The sequence below is a fragment of the Anolis carolinensis genome, chromosome 1 (assembly GCF_035594765.1).
Source record: "Anolis carolinensis isolate JA03-04 chromosome 1, rAnoCar3.1.pri, whole genome shotgun sequence".
Taxonomy (NCBI): domain Eukaryota; kingdom Metazoa; phylum Chordata; class Lepidosauria; order Squamata; family Dactyloidae; genus Anolis; species Anolis carolinensis.
Window position 1 is genome coordinate 292,585,877 of NC_085841.1, and position 15,840 is coordinate 292,601,716.

The window sequence follows — 15,840 nt, forward strand, 5'->3', positions numbered from 1 at the left end:
ACTGCCCTGGAGACTTCCTAACTGTGAGAGGTGTTCAGCAGTAGAACTCTCTGCTCCAGAGTGTGGTAGAGGCTCCTTCTTTGGAGGCTTTTAAGCAGAGGCTGGATGGCCATCTGTCAGGGGTGCTTTGAATGTGAATTTTCTGCTTCTTGGCAGGGTGTTGGACTGGATGGCCCATGAGGTCTCTTCCAACTCTATGATTCTATGATTCTTTGAATATACAGTACAATTTCCTTGTCTGCAAACTTGGTATCCATGGTTTCATTTACACTGCAAAAAATATCTCCTCACACACCCCGGAATTGTTTCTGGGCCTCTCTATGTCTTCTAGTACAATTCTATGGTATTTCTGGCAAAAGTATAGGAAAAATATCGGACTTGCTATCATTCACAGTTTCAGGTATCCACGAGGAGTCTTGGAGCATATCCCCCATGGATACAGGTATCGTGGTGTAGCACTATATTTATGTAGTGTGCAATGGCTCCCAGTCATCATAATAAGTTGGAAGGGATGACGGCAGTTGTACTCCAACAACATAAATATAAAGATCATAAACAATCTCTGTTATATACAGGGATTAATGGAATCACTTTTTTTTTTATTTTCCTTTACCTCCAATGGACCATTAGCCAGAACACTTAGGGCTGTATTCTTTGAAAACCATCATTCCATTCTGGGCTGTGACACAATTTTTAAGTTCTTAAATCCTATCCTTGACAATAAACACATGAGAACAGCCAAGTAAGCTCTATTCATCTTGTTATACTGATCTCAGCTACTCCTTAAGGATTGCTTTTTAAAAAATCTTGTACTTCTTGTGTTTTTGTTTTTTAACGGATTCACACCGCTGGATCTTGCTGAATTTGTGCTGCCAGAGGTCTCCATCCCACAGCTTTCCACCCTCTTTACTCCCCATGCAAATCACATTCTTTCTCATAAACAGTGTCACCGGCCAGGTTAATGCTTTGAAAAAGGGAGAGTTTTAAAAGCTTTTCATTTCCACTTGCACATTAGGCTGGGACAGACTCACAATAAGGCACTCAATAAAGCTTCCTTATGAAACTGTAAGCCCTCCGTATCCCACTCTGCATAGATTAACTCAATAGCAACCACCCGATCTCCAAATAATTGCAGCTAAAAATGGGGCGGAAAGAAAAGTAGGTGGCAGCAGTGGAATACTAAAAGGCTCCTGCTGAGCAGAGGAAACAACATCCATTCATCCTTCCCTGGATGGAATATGTTAGTCCCATGAGTGAGGGAGGCTTTACTGCTGTATACCCCACACCAAGTTCAATTTCATGCCGCTGACTTTTGTGGGGGTTTTTTATAAGCCTTTTAATTAATACAATGCTACTTCTAACAGCCCCTGCAATGGTACTGTTTGTACTTCACGCAATAACAAGGAAAGATGTAGTATGGGAAGGATGGCAACTGTGACTTTCCAGATGTTTAGGGACACCATAATCCCTCAGCATATTATACATGATAACTAAGACTGATGGAAGATAGAAGCCCAAATATAGTCAGGAGGGTTACGGTTACCCATTTTTGTTATAGTGGATCAACCAGTTTTGACTTAATCAAATTGGGCAGGGTATCAAGTTTGAAGGAGTAGAGTTTATTGGACTGAGTCTAGGAGAAGAGACACTTCCATATCCATAATATGGATCAGCTTTCCTCAATCACAGTATCCCTCTCAATGAAATGGAAATATTATTTGTGAAAACTATATAGGAACGCACACCCCACACTAACTCTAGTTGAATTTCCTATTTACTGTTCCACTGTGGAACTTCCACATAATTATCCTGGTTTGGGATCTATACTGATTCTGGTCTTTCCCTCCATAATCATGCAGTATTGTTTTGAAAGACTGCTTTGAATATATACAAGGGAGATTTTATCACTCCAATAGCCAAGGACAATCTTATAAGCAATACTGAACATCATATTCTCTTTGACACATGGGAATTTTCTTCTCAAACTGTGTGCACAACCCCTCCTGAAGTATCACTTCTCTGCGTGGATATATTCAAAGGATTCTTTCCTATTTCTATACAAAATTGTTGAAACATGTTTCTAGGGTAAAAAGATGTACCCTGAACTATCATCCACACGAAGAGACATTTTATAGTATGTAGTGGACATGTGAAAAAACCATAAGAAAATTAGTTTCAAATTCATACAATGATTAGTCTTGTGCATTTGTATGAAATCACTACCCATTTCTATTTGTACCATTCATATGGTCCAGTTTCAATTTCCGTCTTCCGCTGACGGAAATGGACACCTATACAAATGAGCTTTTCCATCCAAGGTCTGAAAAAAACAAAGATTTTTCGGGCCTTGGGCAGCAAAGTGCCAGGGCCTACATCTGAGCAGGCCTGGCACTCAGCTGTAGGCCCTGCCTGCCGAGTCTATGAGCATTCGATGGCTCATAGGCCCGGCAGGCAGTGTCTACAGCTGAGCACTCGATGGCTCGTAGGCCCGGCTCGCAGGGCCTACAGTTGAGTGCTTGATGCTTGTGGGACCAGCTTGCAGGGCCTACAGTTGAGCAGCAAGCACTTGATGCTCATAGGTCCGGCAGACAGGGCCTACAGCTGAGAGCTCAATGCCCGACTGTAGGCCCTGTGAGCCAGACCTACAAGCCATGAAATGCTTGGCTGTAGGCCCTGCCTGTTGGGCCTATGAGCATCAGGTGTTCGAGGGTTGTACTGTTCCGTGCCATCTGAATGGACGGAACCTTACAAAACCATAAAAGAAACATATGAAACAGGATTTGGGCAACCTCTGAGGATGACTGCCATAGATGTGGGCGAAACGTCAGGAGAGAATACTTCTGAACATGGCCATACAGCCCGGAAAACATACAACAACCCTGTGATCCCGGCCATGAAAGCCTTCGACAACACATAATCAGAAATGTTTCTTTTTAAGATTGTTGGATGCATGGCTGGGGAAGACCCATGAAAGATTACTTCAGTATATGATCACTGCAGCAAGTCTGTTATATGAGAAAGGATGGAAAATGTCAGAATTACTTACTATGGATGGATGGTTGTTGAAGTTGACACATTTAGAAACTGGTAAATTAAATTGTTTGATTAGAGAGGCCATTTGTGATCTTTCTTGAGTAAGTCCTTATTGACATTTTGTGGGGGGAAACAGTTGCTCTTTGGTTCTGATTATTAGTAAGGATTGGTTATGGAAAGAAGGGATAGAGGCATGAATACAGGCTGAGTATCTGTTATCTGAAATTCTGAAATCCAAAATGACAAAAAATCTGGAGAAATCAACAGAAAGGTTGGTACCTAACTATCTCATTGTTTATAGAACAGCATCTTACACTCTGTGTGTCTTGTTGTATGTCTTTTAATAGTGATTATATCTTGTTTTAATAATGTTGTATTCCGCCTCGAGCCACAGAAAAAGGTGGGTAATAAAATCATTTTTATTATTGTTACACATTTTATGGCTCAAAAAAGAATAAAGGCATGAGATCATGGTATTGTGGTTGAGAAAAAACACTCCTCTCCTTTTAAAAGTCTTATTTACCTGTAATTTCTTCAAAGATGGCATGAAACCCATCAAAGTTCTTAGAACCATCTGAATGGAAAAGAACATGAAGTGAAGTTCCTGTGCTTCGGATTGGCGGAGGTCTATCATTCCCACAGAAGCGCTTAATGATCCTGCTGTCAACACTGTCCCCATCGCGAATCTCCACATAGTCATACTGGCACATGTAGTCAAATTCCAAACTTAGCATTGCAAACCTTAGACATAGAGAAACACAGGGGCAAAAAGGAAAAAAAAACAATGGCAAATTTGTGGGACTCCATTTATAAATAATGTTGGTGCTGTGTAAACTCACAAATGCTGACATGGAAAGCTGTCTTTCACTTTTATTTCAAAAATTTTATACATAAGCTATGATATGCTTCAGAACAATAGCTTCAATCTCTTCCCCATCTTCAGGAACTGTCTACTATTGATCAAAACTTTCCTTGCTCTTAGGTTCTGGCTGTTAGAGAAGTCAAGGTTGGGATCATAAATTAGTGGAGCACATAGTTGGCCTGTAGAAGATCACAGGCATCTCTACTTAAAAAGACTGAGCAATAGATAAAATGTGAGAATTTTTGCAATCTCTGGGCAGTCAGACCTCTCAGCAAAAAATTGTTTTTTCTAACAGCAGAAAATGATAGATGATTACTTAGGAGCCTCCAAGAACTACAATTCACTTTTTAAATAGTTCATAGGACAATTCTACAATGAGCCAGTGGGCAAATCCAGATCAACTATAGAATGGTTTGGACTCCCACCTTTGCTGCAAAGATGGGAGGGAGTCCTGGCGATCGAGTGCACCCTTACTACCTCCTCCTGTTTTCCTTATTGAGACAGTCAGTAGGCACAACTGGGTCATGCTGGTTACTTGTCAGCAGCCAGAATGTCAGAATGATGTGGGAGGGAAAGCAAGGAGAAGAAGAACCCCCCCCCCCCCCACACACACACACACACTTCTCCAGTTGCCTAGTCACTCCAGTCAGCATCACCTGATTTGCTGAGAGGATGAAATGAGATGTATGCAATTGTGAATTGATTGGAAATAAGATAACATATGATTACAAGTAGAGGTGAGAAAATAGAAGGCATAATCAAGTCTGGAGAACCACATATCCAAAGTGATGTACAAAAAAACTCTTATTTAAGATGCCAGTTCCTAGACCCCATCTACACTGCCATATAATGTAGTTTGAATTATATGGCAGATGAGACCCTAGTCATCTCTTTAGTGAAGAAATTGATATATGGGAATCCACCTCTTTGCCCTGCATCCAGATCAGTTGGAATCTGAATTCCAAACAGAGCTACATAGGTGCATTTCCCCATGATCAGTTAAAACCCAAGAGTATGTGCCAATGAGGGACCTTCAAGGTAGATCTGAAAGGCTATAAACTGTTACTAATAAATCAAAAGTGTCTTCTGGCAAAGAGATGGATATATCCTACCTGTGTCTAGGCAACAAGTGTGACAACTGCAATAAAGCAATGGAAATTAGAGACCAATCTGAGAGGGAAATAGCTATTGCAGAGTAAACATTGGTTTGTATGTTAAAGGTCCCAAGTTCAATTGCTGGCAGTTGAGGTAGCTAATTCATAGGGAGTGCAAATACTAGGCTAGATGGAACACGGGACTTAGTACAAGCCATCTTTCTGTATTCCAACATATCTATCCCTGTTCTAAAATACGCAGCCTCTAAAATACATGTGGAGGATCCTCTGACATATAAATAAATCATATAACCATAAGAAGATCTATATTGGGCCACATCAAATGTCCATATGGTCCCATAGTGGCCAATCAGATGCTTGTAGGAAACACATAAACATGACATAAGCTTATGTTCCCAGTGACTGAGATTCAGAGGCACACTGTCTCTGATACTCAAGTGAATACATGCCCACTAATCAATGATAACATCAATACATGTCCAGTGACATTAGCCTCCAGTATTTTGAAAATCAACTTGCAGTAGTGTCAAGCATTCAGTCACAAACCTAATAATACGATAGGGAAGGTGATCCTGGTTGATTAATGTGAATGCTGCTGCTTCTTTTGGTGGGAATGCATCATATAGTAGCATTTACCAAAACCGGAATGCTAAAACTTTGAGCCCTAGACCATTCCATAATGAGAACAAGATGTTGGGTATGCCTATGGTCACTGATTCCCTCTTCACCTGCCCAATGATATGCTTATTCAGAGGGCAAACTCAGATATGTTCAGATACATATGTTCAGATACAGTCAGTATGCCAAGAAGAGGACTCCACATATCATTTTTAATGTTTCTGAGGTGACTTTAAAAAGGGAGGAAAGCCATTTTGTAGTTCAAGTATAAATGATGACTCATGGTGATGGCCTTGGGGAGGAGAAAGACCTCAACAAAAAATTCAGAGGGCCACAGCTTCCAATTATTAGCCTGATATCCAAGTGCAAAAAGAAGATACAGTGTAATAATAATCTTCCCATACCTACCTTAACTCAACAACAAACCCGGGTTTGGCATGTATAGTCCACTCACAGTGGGCATTCAGTGGGTAACTTTCCAACAAAATTTGACCTCTTGAAGCTTGGAGAACTTGCCCACACCCTGAAAGAGGCCAAAAGAAGAAGGCTTTTAAGCTGTGTAAGAAAAGATACATAAAGAACACCTCAAAAGTACCCAAGTAGAAAGGGGGCAGATTCCATACATCTTAGCTATGTATGGGGAGAGTTCCTTACTTTTTAATATAGAAAATATATTACAGACCAGAAAATTTCAAATTCAATGGTGATTTCTTTTCAGAGCTTGGAAAGTTGTTGATTGATTCATTAAATTGTTTATTATTTGGGATGGACTGAAATGAATCCCTTTGCACTCCTAGATGTGTTTGTTTTTTTTTTTTTGCTCACATGTTTTGATAATTGAGTGAATGGTTTTCTCACCTATTCCTCCTGTTGTGACATACTCCTTTGTCCCTCCATATCTCTCCACTTCATGTTGCATTTTCCTTTCTTTCCACCCACCGCTCCAATGGGTCAAACACTTTTATTGGTTTTGTTGGGGATATTTGGGCCAGTTTTAATTGTATGATAAGAGCTGGGCATGGGAAAGGAGGTTTGAGGGCTTGCCTACAAAGGACAAGTAAATCTAAGCTGCTAGAGCAGGTGTTTATGTACTTCCATCCCCCCCCCCCCCGATTCTTTGCTGCAATCATTTTATGTGTCATATGAAACATAGACAACAAGATGATTGAATGCAAATGTCACCTGTTACTTAACTGGCACTGCTTCAGTGTCTTCTCCCTGAAATCAGCAAATAATTGCTCACTAACTTTTAAAGTCACTGCTTGTTGCTGTTGTGTACCTTCAAGTCATTTCAGGCTTATAGCAATTCTATAAGTTTTCTGGGACAGAGAGTATGTAACTTGCCCATAGTCAGCCAGTGGATTTTCATGGCCAATCAGGGTCTCCAAAGTCATAGTCCAGCATTCAAACCACTTAATGTTTCAGAAAGAAGTTTTTTTTTTCGTGTCAGGAGCAACCGGAGTTGCTTCTGGAGTGAGAGAATTGGCCGTCTGCAAGGACATTGCCCAGGGGACACCCGGATGTTTTGATGTTTTACCATCCTTGTGGGAGGCTTCTCTCATGTCCCCGCATGGAGCTGGAGCTGATAGAGGGAGCTCATCCGCGCTCTCCCCGGGTGGAATTCGAACCTGGCAGCTTTCAGGTCAGCAACCCAACCTTCAAGTCACAAGGCTTTTATCCCCTAGGCCACCGGAGGCTCCTCAAGTAAGTGAACAGTGAACAGTGAACTCATTGGCATGGTAGGTGGAGATGAAAAGATGAGAAAAAAGACACAGATCAGTGAAAAAGATTAATTGGACAATTGTCCAACAACATTCCATGTTCTAAAGCAGCCTTTTCCAACCTGATAATTACTTCCACCACTGTTATGACAACAATTGCAGGCTTCAATTGTAAAATAATGAAAATAATGTAAAATAACTATAAAATAATGAAAAGAGCACTTTAGATGTAATTAATAAATTCAATGAATTATTCTCATTGATTAACATCAGTGACAACAAATTAATTTCCTAATGCTTAACATTCAACCACAATAAATTAATTTAAAATTTTGTGATTTAAAATCCTGTTAATTAAAGCTTCCTGCAACAAAAAACAAACTTGGACAGAAAGGAGCATAATTAAATTTAAAATTAAAATGAATTCATTGTGACTAAATGTTATACATTAGGACATTAATTTGTTGTCACTGATGTTAATCTATGTTAATAATAACATTGCTTAATTCACTGAATTAATAGTAATTATATCATTGTATTCCTATGCCTTACTCCAACATACACATCTTCAGGGATCATAGGCTGGATCTACACTGCCATATAATGCAGTTTGAACCTGCATTATATGATCAGTGTAGACTCATAAAATGCACTTCAATGCAGTTAAACCACATTATATAGCTATACACTGACCATATAATACAGATTCAAACTTAATTATATGGCAGTATAGATCTAGTTATAAAGAGGGGGAAAGCTGACTAAACCTATTTTCAAATCCAGTTTTGACAGGTAAATATAGGCTGCTTTGACTTTCCTAAATGCAGTGGTCATTTCTCTCCCTTATGGGTAGATTGGTAAAACAGTGGAATAGATGGGTGAAACCTGTAAAAAACCTTTCTTGTGTGAGGCACTATAGTTTTTACTGTGCCACATTGAGAACTGCCAAATGTGATATCTCAGTATTTCCTGTTTCCTGCAGGAAACTAGTGGTAAAGTTTTGTCATTCTTACAAAAAAAAAAAAAAACACAACCTTTTGTCAGTATACCCTCAATTACCCCCAATTAAGTGCACTCAAGATCAGAAAACAAATGCAGAGGTTTTCATCATAAGTGTTTCGTTCCACACCAGAGCCAGTTGGTTTCTGATGTGAAAGGCTGGAGAATTAATTACTTTGCCCCAAGGCTGCCATTAGGATAGCATTGGGAAGTGCCAGGATCTGCAGCAAACTTCACGAGAATGCCACTTCCCACACTGAAGAGAGGAAACCTAGCCCTGCCGCTGGCTCCCACCTCAAAACAACCTGAGACAAAGCTGCAGGAAACCTCCTTCAGAAGGACTGACAAGGTCCTTGAATCACCTCAGAGAACATTCCCCTTTCCGTACAAGGGAGCTTTTGAGCTCCCTTTGTTGTTGTTGCTTTTGACAAGAAAGAACTGCTGCAAAGAGATGGTAGCGTGCCGGGAATACTGAAAGCACCTTTCTTGGGAGAACAGTACAGTCTGAATTTGCAGGACCTTCCTGCCAAGGAAACAAGGCTGGCCAACAAAGCAGGTGGTCCAAAGGCTAAAGAGAGGGCCATTCAGAGTGGCCCTAAAGGAATAGGCTCACATTTGCCACAGACCATCTTTGCATGGAGCATATCTGGGGCCAGATCTGAACTTCATTTTCCTTTCTCTATCGCAACCCAAAAGAGGTTTATGTAATGCCCTGCCACTCCTGCAAAAAAATCATCAGGCAACGGGCTCCATGGTTTTCTACTGAATCCTACAAGGATTCAGAGGGAAAAGCTCTGGAAAGTCCTCAAGGAAAATGTACACCCCAAACACTAATCCTGGCAAATCCTGCCTTGTTCTAAATGGAGCAAAGGGTGAGAGTGAGAAAAGAATCTATTATGGAAGACTGTCGGCATCACTGTTTCCTTTGTGTGTGAAAAAAGAAGGAAAACTGTTGTTCTGCTGGGATACATAAAAATCCTTGCTGGGGGCCAAAAGAATAACAACTAGACCTATTCAATAACAGCAGTTCATCTTCCATGTTTATACTGAGGCCTTTAAGGCTAGTTCAGATACGAGATTATCTTCTAGACAAGTAACTGCAGGCCCTTCAAATATCGTTGGAAATGTTATCCAGCCTCTTTTTGAAGATGTCCAGTGAAGCAAACCCCAACCACCTCTCTGGGCAATTGATTCCATTGCCAAACTGCTCTGTGATTCTATGATAACCCTATCTAGATCTTGCAGATAAAAGTCATGGGTTCCTTGATTGGTTTATTACCAAGCATTATTGTCTTTTCATGATGTCGTCTCATGATATCTCCAAGGTACGGCAGGCTCAGCTTAGTCATCATTGCTTCTAGGGAATACTCAGGCATGATTGACTCTACGACCCATTTTTAGCAGTCTATGGTACAGTATCTGCAGGGCAAGGGCAAGATGGTATCCTTGAAATGACTGGCTTGACCTTGAAGGAGCTGGGAGCGGTGACAGCCAACAAGGAACTCTGATGTGGGCTGGTCCATGAGGTCACAAACAGTCGGAAGCGACTGAATGAATAAACAACAATTGGTATCTGCAGACTTCTTCTCCAGCACCATATTTCAAAGCACTTGATTTTCTTATCACCTCTCTCCATTGTTCAGCTTTCACAAGCATACATAGAAAAGGGCAATACAAGGGCAAACTGTGGCCAAAATGTGAGGATTTGAACTCTGGTCTCGATAGGCTCAAGCAACCACACCACGCTGGCTCTGAGTTATGCTGAATACATTAAAATGCAATTTTGCTCCAATGCTCCATGGTTTCCTTTCATTTGGTAGTCCAGAGCTGAATCTCTCTGATCTATTCGCTGGCATCAATGGAAAAAAACCCACACATTTTATTCAGATTTCCCTGTAGGAAGTCATACCTATCTGACAAGCTGTCTCCGCTCTTGTCATTAGTTTCTTGCTTCACTGTTCCTGCCAGGATATGCCAAGTTTTCCTGGCCTTTCGATTCCTTTAAAGTATCCTGATGTTCAAAACTTTGACATATAAAGCTTCCTCTGCTACTTATCTACATGCTAGAAAAAGCTATACTTGCCCAATTTCTGCAAGGCTGGTTGTTAGAGGAACCTAATCAAGAGGATGACTGAGCAAGAGGGCTGAATTTCCAAGGTGGCTGTGAAATCCAATTAGAAACTCATTAGTGTCAAGAAAGGAGAGCTAACGCTAAGCCCATATAGCTAGAAGGAAACTATATAACGGCAGAACTAATTTACACACGCCCATGTCCCCTCAAGTCCTGAGAATAAAAGAAGATTTTTTAAAAATGTGAATATATAACCTGGCTTCAAGCCAGGTTAAGACAGGGCCTGTGTTTCAACTGACTTACTCCCACTTAAGTCAATGGAGCAAACCTGGATTGAATCCAAGTGCTTTAGATTCATTGAGCTGGGGACTCTGACACTCCTCTGACATTATGTTACCATGTTTTTCAGACAGTGGCGGAAACAGTCCTAGGATGGCTTCACACTGCAGAATTAATGCAGTTTGACACCACTTGAGCTGTCATGGCTCAATGTTTTGGAATCCTGAGGTTTGTAGTTTGGTGAAGCACCAGGATGTTTTGGCACAGAAAGCTAAAGACCTTGTCCTTACAACTCCTAGGATTCCTCAGCATCAAGTCATGGCATTTAAAGTGGTATCAAACTGCATTGATTTTACTGTGTAGATGCATCCTTAATTTATTAAGTTATTAATCAGCTTCTAAAGAGGATGAATCAAAAAGTCAAGTCTTTCCACCATTTATTGCATTACCAGACCCACAATTAGGCAGAAGTATCAGGCAGGAGATTCGGAGCATTATGAAAATTGAGCAAACGTTATTTATTTTCATGCTGTCATATTTTTATGGCCAGATATAGGGAGAGGTAATTGTTGGATCACTTGCCATCTACCAAAATAATCAGGCTGGCTTGATTTTAGCAAGTGGAGAGTCCCACTTTGCTGTTCTACTTTAGGCATGGAAATGGATTCGGTGGGCCCTTTTTACATCAAGATATCCATGGTTTTCAGCCTTGTTGTCAGAACAGGTCCTAACAAGATTTTGATCATGTCATTCAGCTATTTCAGTCACTGAATTTTATTTGTGAGAGAATAAATTATTCCCGCTTGTTATGTTTCTACCACTTCTTCCATCTTTTTTTCTTGTTAAGCCAAAAAAGACAGAATATCATCTTCTCACTGATAGTATGAGCAGTTTCTGCCTGGAACCACATTCTTCAACATATCTGCAGATTCTTGAAATTAAAAGCAATAAACACAGATTGAATTTTAAAGTATGTTGAATTAACAGCACTTGCTGCTAGATGTATATTAAAATCCAAACATAATGGTTGTCCAAATTATTACATTAACATGAAAAACAAAAATATATTTGTAAAACAGGATGGAAAAGTTACTTTTTTGGTCCATGATAGCTGGAGGACCCCAAGAGTTAGAGTTCTGAAAGACAACTTTTCTGAGATCTACTGTATATACTCGAGTATAAGCCTAGTTTTTCAGCCCCTTTATAGGGCTGAAAAAGCTCCCCTCGGCTTATACTCGAGTGAGGGTCCTGGCCGGCTTCTACTTGAGTATATAGGTATTCAGAGTTGGACAGTCTTATCTTATTAATGTCTTATTATTATCTTAAATTACAGTTTTATATAAATATTCAAAAACATTTAACCTATTGATGCCTCAAATAATGCAATTTTATTAATATCTATTTTTATTTTTGAAATTGACCCATAGCTGCTGCATTTCCCACCCTTGTCTTATACTCGAGTCAATAAGTTTTCCAGTTTTTGTGGTAAAATTCGGTGTCTCGGCTTATATTCGGGTCGGCTTATATTTGAGTATATACGGTAATTTGTAAACATTCAGTTCCCCCACACTTTGTCTCAGCCACAAAGACTACTTTCCAATGTGGCCAGTTGTGTCAGCAAAATTCAGATTTCATTAATGTAATGTACACTCCGAGTGCAGCATTTCCAATCAAGTGCAATGGCATGAGCTCCCAAAATTTAGTAGGGTGCAGCTTTGCTTATCCATGCAACATTTTGAGATGTCGTTTTCCTTTCATTATCAATTTAGCTTTCATGCTGCAGTTGGTTTCCCATTAGTCAATAGCAATTCAGTTGAGATGAAATCACATAATACAAATCAAACAATTGTTAACTATACATTTCTTGATTTATCAAAGAAGAGCTACTGGGCACCACCTGCTGGATGACTTTAAGTACTACAAAAAACTTCTCTCTTTTTTGCAGTTATTTAAAAACTGGGGTGGGGTGGATCATCCTGTGGGCCACATTCCCTTTAAAAGGAGATATGGTAGAAATGTCGAGTCATATTCTTGATCCCACAACGAATGGAAAATTCATCAAAGTGTTATGATTCCCAATACACTTTCAAGTGTTTCCACAAAGGAAAAAATGTGTTTTACTACAGGAAACTATAAGATAATGGAGAACAAAGCAGCATCCAACTATTTAAACAATGGACAGTGAGAGGAATGCTCTCGTTCATTCAAGTAGAAACTGGCCAGTCATCTGTTGGTGGGATCTGGTGCCACTATTGAACCAAGTAGACTTGATAGTCTGCTACAAGGGCTTCTTTTTATTCTATGATGCTGCTTGCCCACAGATTTATTCTACAGGAGTGCTCGGTTCCATGCACACTGTGCAATTTTAACACTATTATTCTACTTTAGCTGCAATGGTTCAGTCCTATGGAATCCTGAGATTTGGAGTTAAGGGAGAGGAATGTAGAGTTCTCAGCCAGGAAGGTCTAGTGCATCACCAAAGTACAATCCCAGTATCCCATAGGAGTCAATTAAAGTAGAATACGGTGCTGTAATTGTATAGTGTGAATGAGCTCCTGGTCAAAGTGGTGGCCTGTGAGTCAGGGTCAGTCACTGCCGATCTAGTGTTAGTTTTCAGGAAAGAATTTAATCTGCATTTCATCAGTGAATTTTAACTTGTACTTTAACTCTGTATATCTCATTGTAAGAGGCCGCGATATTGCAGTGGGTTAAACCACTAAGCTGTAGAACTTGATGACTGGAAGGCTGGCGGTATGAATCCGCAGTCGGGGTAAGCTTCTGTTATTAGCCCCAACTTCTGCCAACCTAGCAGTTTGAAAATATGCAAGTGTGAATAGATCAATAGGTACCGCTTCACCAGGAAGGTATCAGCATTCCATGCAGTCATGCTGGCCAAATGACCTAAGTGGTGTCTATGGACAACACTGGCTTAGAAATAGAGATGAGTACCATCCCCCAGAGTTGGACTCAACTAGACTTAATGTGAAGGGGTAACCTTTACCTGTTATCTCATTGTATGTCTTTTAATACTGTTTTATCTCTTGTTTTAGTGATGTTGTATCCTGTCTTGAGCTGAAGGGAGAGGTAGATGATGATGATGATGATTAAAGCAACAGTTGTACCCAATGCTCACAAACATGATGCAATACCTCTGAAGAACTGCTTTGAGGATGGAGGAGTGAATCTGCTCCTGACTTTCTCTGAATTTTCAAGGAACAATTCAAAGTCCTAAACATACTTAGGGCAGGAATTGAAGTTCAGCACCTAGGATAGCTCAGCCTTCAACTCTCACCAGTTTAACTCCACCACCTTATGATATGGGTGCCAACAGTCATTAGTGGGATAGCTGATCATAATAGTCAGCACCAAACTTCTGAAGAAAGAAGTGGCAGAAAGGAGAAAGTAGTAAAAATAACTTGTCTTGTCCTCCAGCATTTTCTATTCCTCATCTGCCATGCCAGGCTGTTGCCACCTTTGTGCCTGGCCCAGAGCATGTCACATGTGATGATAGCATTTGTTATGGTCAGTATTTTGGTGGTTGACGGAGGAAAGGGTTTTCAATCTTCTATCACAGCTGTAAGGGATTGTGGGTCTTCAGAAAAAAAATGCCTGTAATATATCCTCTTGGCAAAATGTGTGTACTCCTATGTATGAATATTCAGTAAATCTACTAGAAGGCATTTTCTCCCTGAGGAGGACAAGGGGAACAGTAGTCATTCATTGTGCTTTCCTTGCCTGAATGTTTGCAAGCAACCACAACTTCCCAGTTACAGGACAGGCAATTTGATTGCTTGAAAACCCCAGTCCCCTGATTCACCTTCTAAAAGAAATGCTGGTTGGATTGAAGAATGCTAAGAAAGTATGCCCTTTAGATCATACTAGTTGCTTATCTAGCCTAGCATTGTATTTCTCACAGTTACTAAAGAAACACCTAAGGGAAGGCCACAAGCAGGTTGTGAGGGCGCTGTTGTTCCACTGTAACTATACAACTGCTTTGGATTCTGGAGACATTGTCACTATCATGTTGAGTAGTCACTGAAAACATTGCTTTTTACCCATTTGTCTTTAAAAGCAAGCTAAGGTAAATTGTCTCTTATTTTACATCAGTAAGTATGTATTATCTGACAAAGTGCTTTCATAATTTATCCTGAAACTCTCACTATATAGCTCCATTGAATGACACTATATTATACTTCATGAGTGGGGGAGGAACACTTTTATTCATTCATTCGCTACCCACCATACATTATTTTATATGCACACATGCATTATGTTCCCTTTTACATGTCTCCAGATAGAAACTGAAACCTTTATTTATTATTTACTTTATTTCTACGCTACTCTTCTCACCCCAAGGGAGACTCAGAGCAGTTTACAGGTCTTTAGGATAGCACTGGCATGAAATTCAGGATGGAAACAAACAGGAACCCTCACACTTTCAGGGGATGAAGTTCATATTGATGTATTTTCCCATATATCAATTTTGGTTCCTGAAACCCAGTTTAAGAAGCACTCATGTGGTATAACCTAAGTGTGGGTCCTGGGCCCCATGGTCTTTCACCAAAAAGGCATTCCCAGATATCTTGTAAGTACAGTTGAGTTTGTTGTGTCATCACATCATTTCCAATTTAAAGCTTTATGCCATTTAGTTCAGTTAGACAAGTAAATACCACAAACATTGCAACTCTCAGCTGAATCTCTATTCTGCAGGGCCAGCCCTATCATGAAGCCCCTGGTGCCACAATGGGTTAAACCCTTGTGCTGGCAGGACTGCTGACCGAAAGGTCGGATGTTCTAATCTGGGGAGCGTGGTGAGCTCCTGTCTGTAAGCTCTACCTTCCCATGCGGGAACATTAGAGAAGCCTCCCACAGGGTGGTAAAACATCTGGTCATCCCCTGGGCAACATCCTTGCAGATGGCCAATTCTTTCACATCAGAAGCGACTTGCAGTTTCTCAAGAAAAAAAGGCCTCTCATTAGACAAAGGGAGGCAGCCGCCTTAGTCAGCAGATTTGGGGTGTCATGAAAGGGGAGCATCTGATGATGTAGGGTTGGAAAGAATATTAGAAAATACTCAAAAATTGTAAAAAAAAACAAAAACAAAAAAACACACAAACCAAAACCACTCAAATTTCTTTACTAT

At 40.3% G+C, this 15,840-nt stretch overlaps 1 protein-coding gene across 2 annotated transcripts in view; it reads right to left on the minus strand.

Moving 5' to 3' along the window:
- The window catches only part of pamr1 (peptidase domain containing associated with muscle regeneration 1), an 85,098-nt gene that overhangs the window by 46,054 nt on the left and 23,204 nt on the right, over positions 1 to 15,840 (minus strand). For both annotated transcript variants that reach the window (XM_008105936.3, XM_016992617.2), the window contains exons 4-5: positions 6,037 to 6,151; positions 3,557 to 3,774 (exon numbers count right to left, since the gene is read on the minus strand). In XM_008105936.3, the coding sequence (XP_008104143.2) occupies positions 3,557 to 3,774; positions 6,037 to 6,151 (333 nt within the window). The remainder of the gene's footprint in view (positions 1 to 3,556; positions 3,775 to 6,036; positions 6,152 to 15,840) is intronic.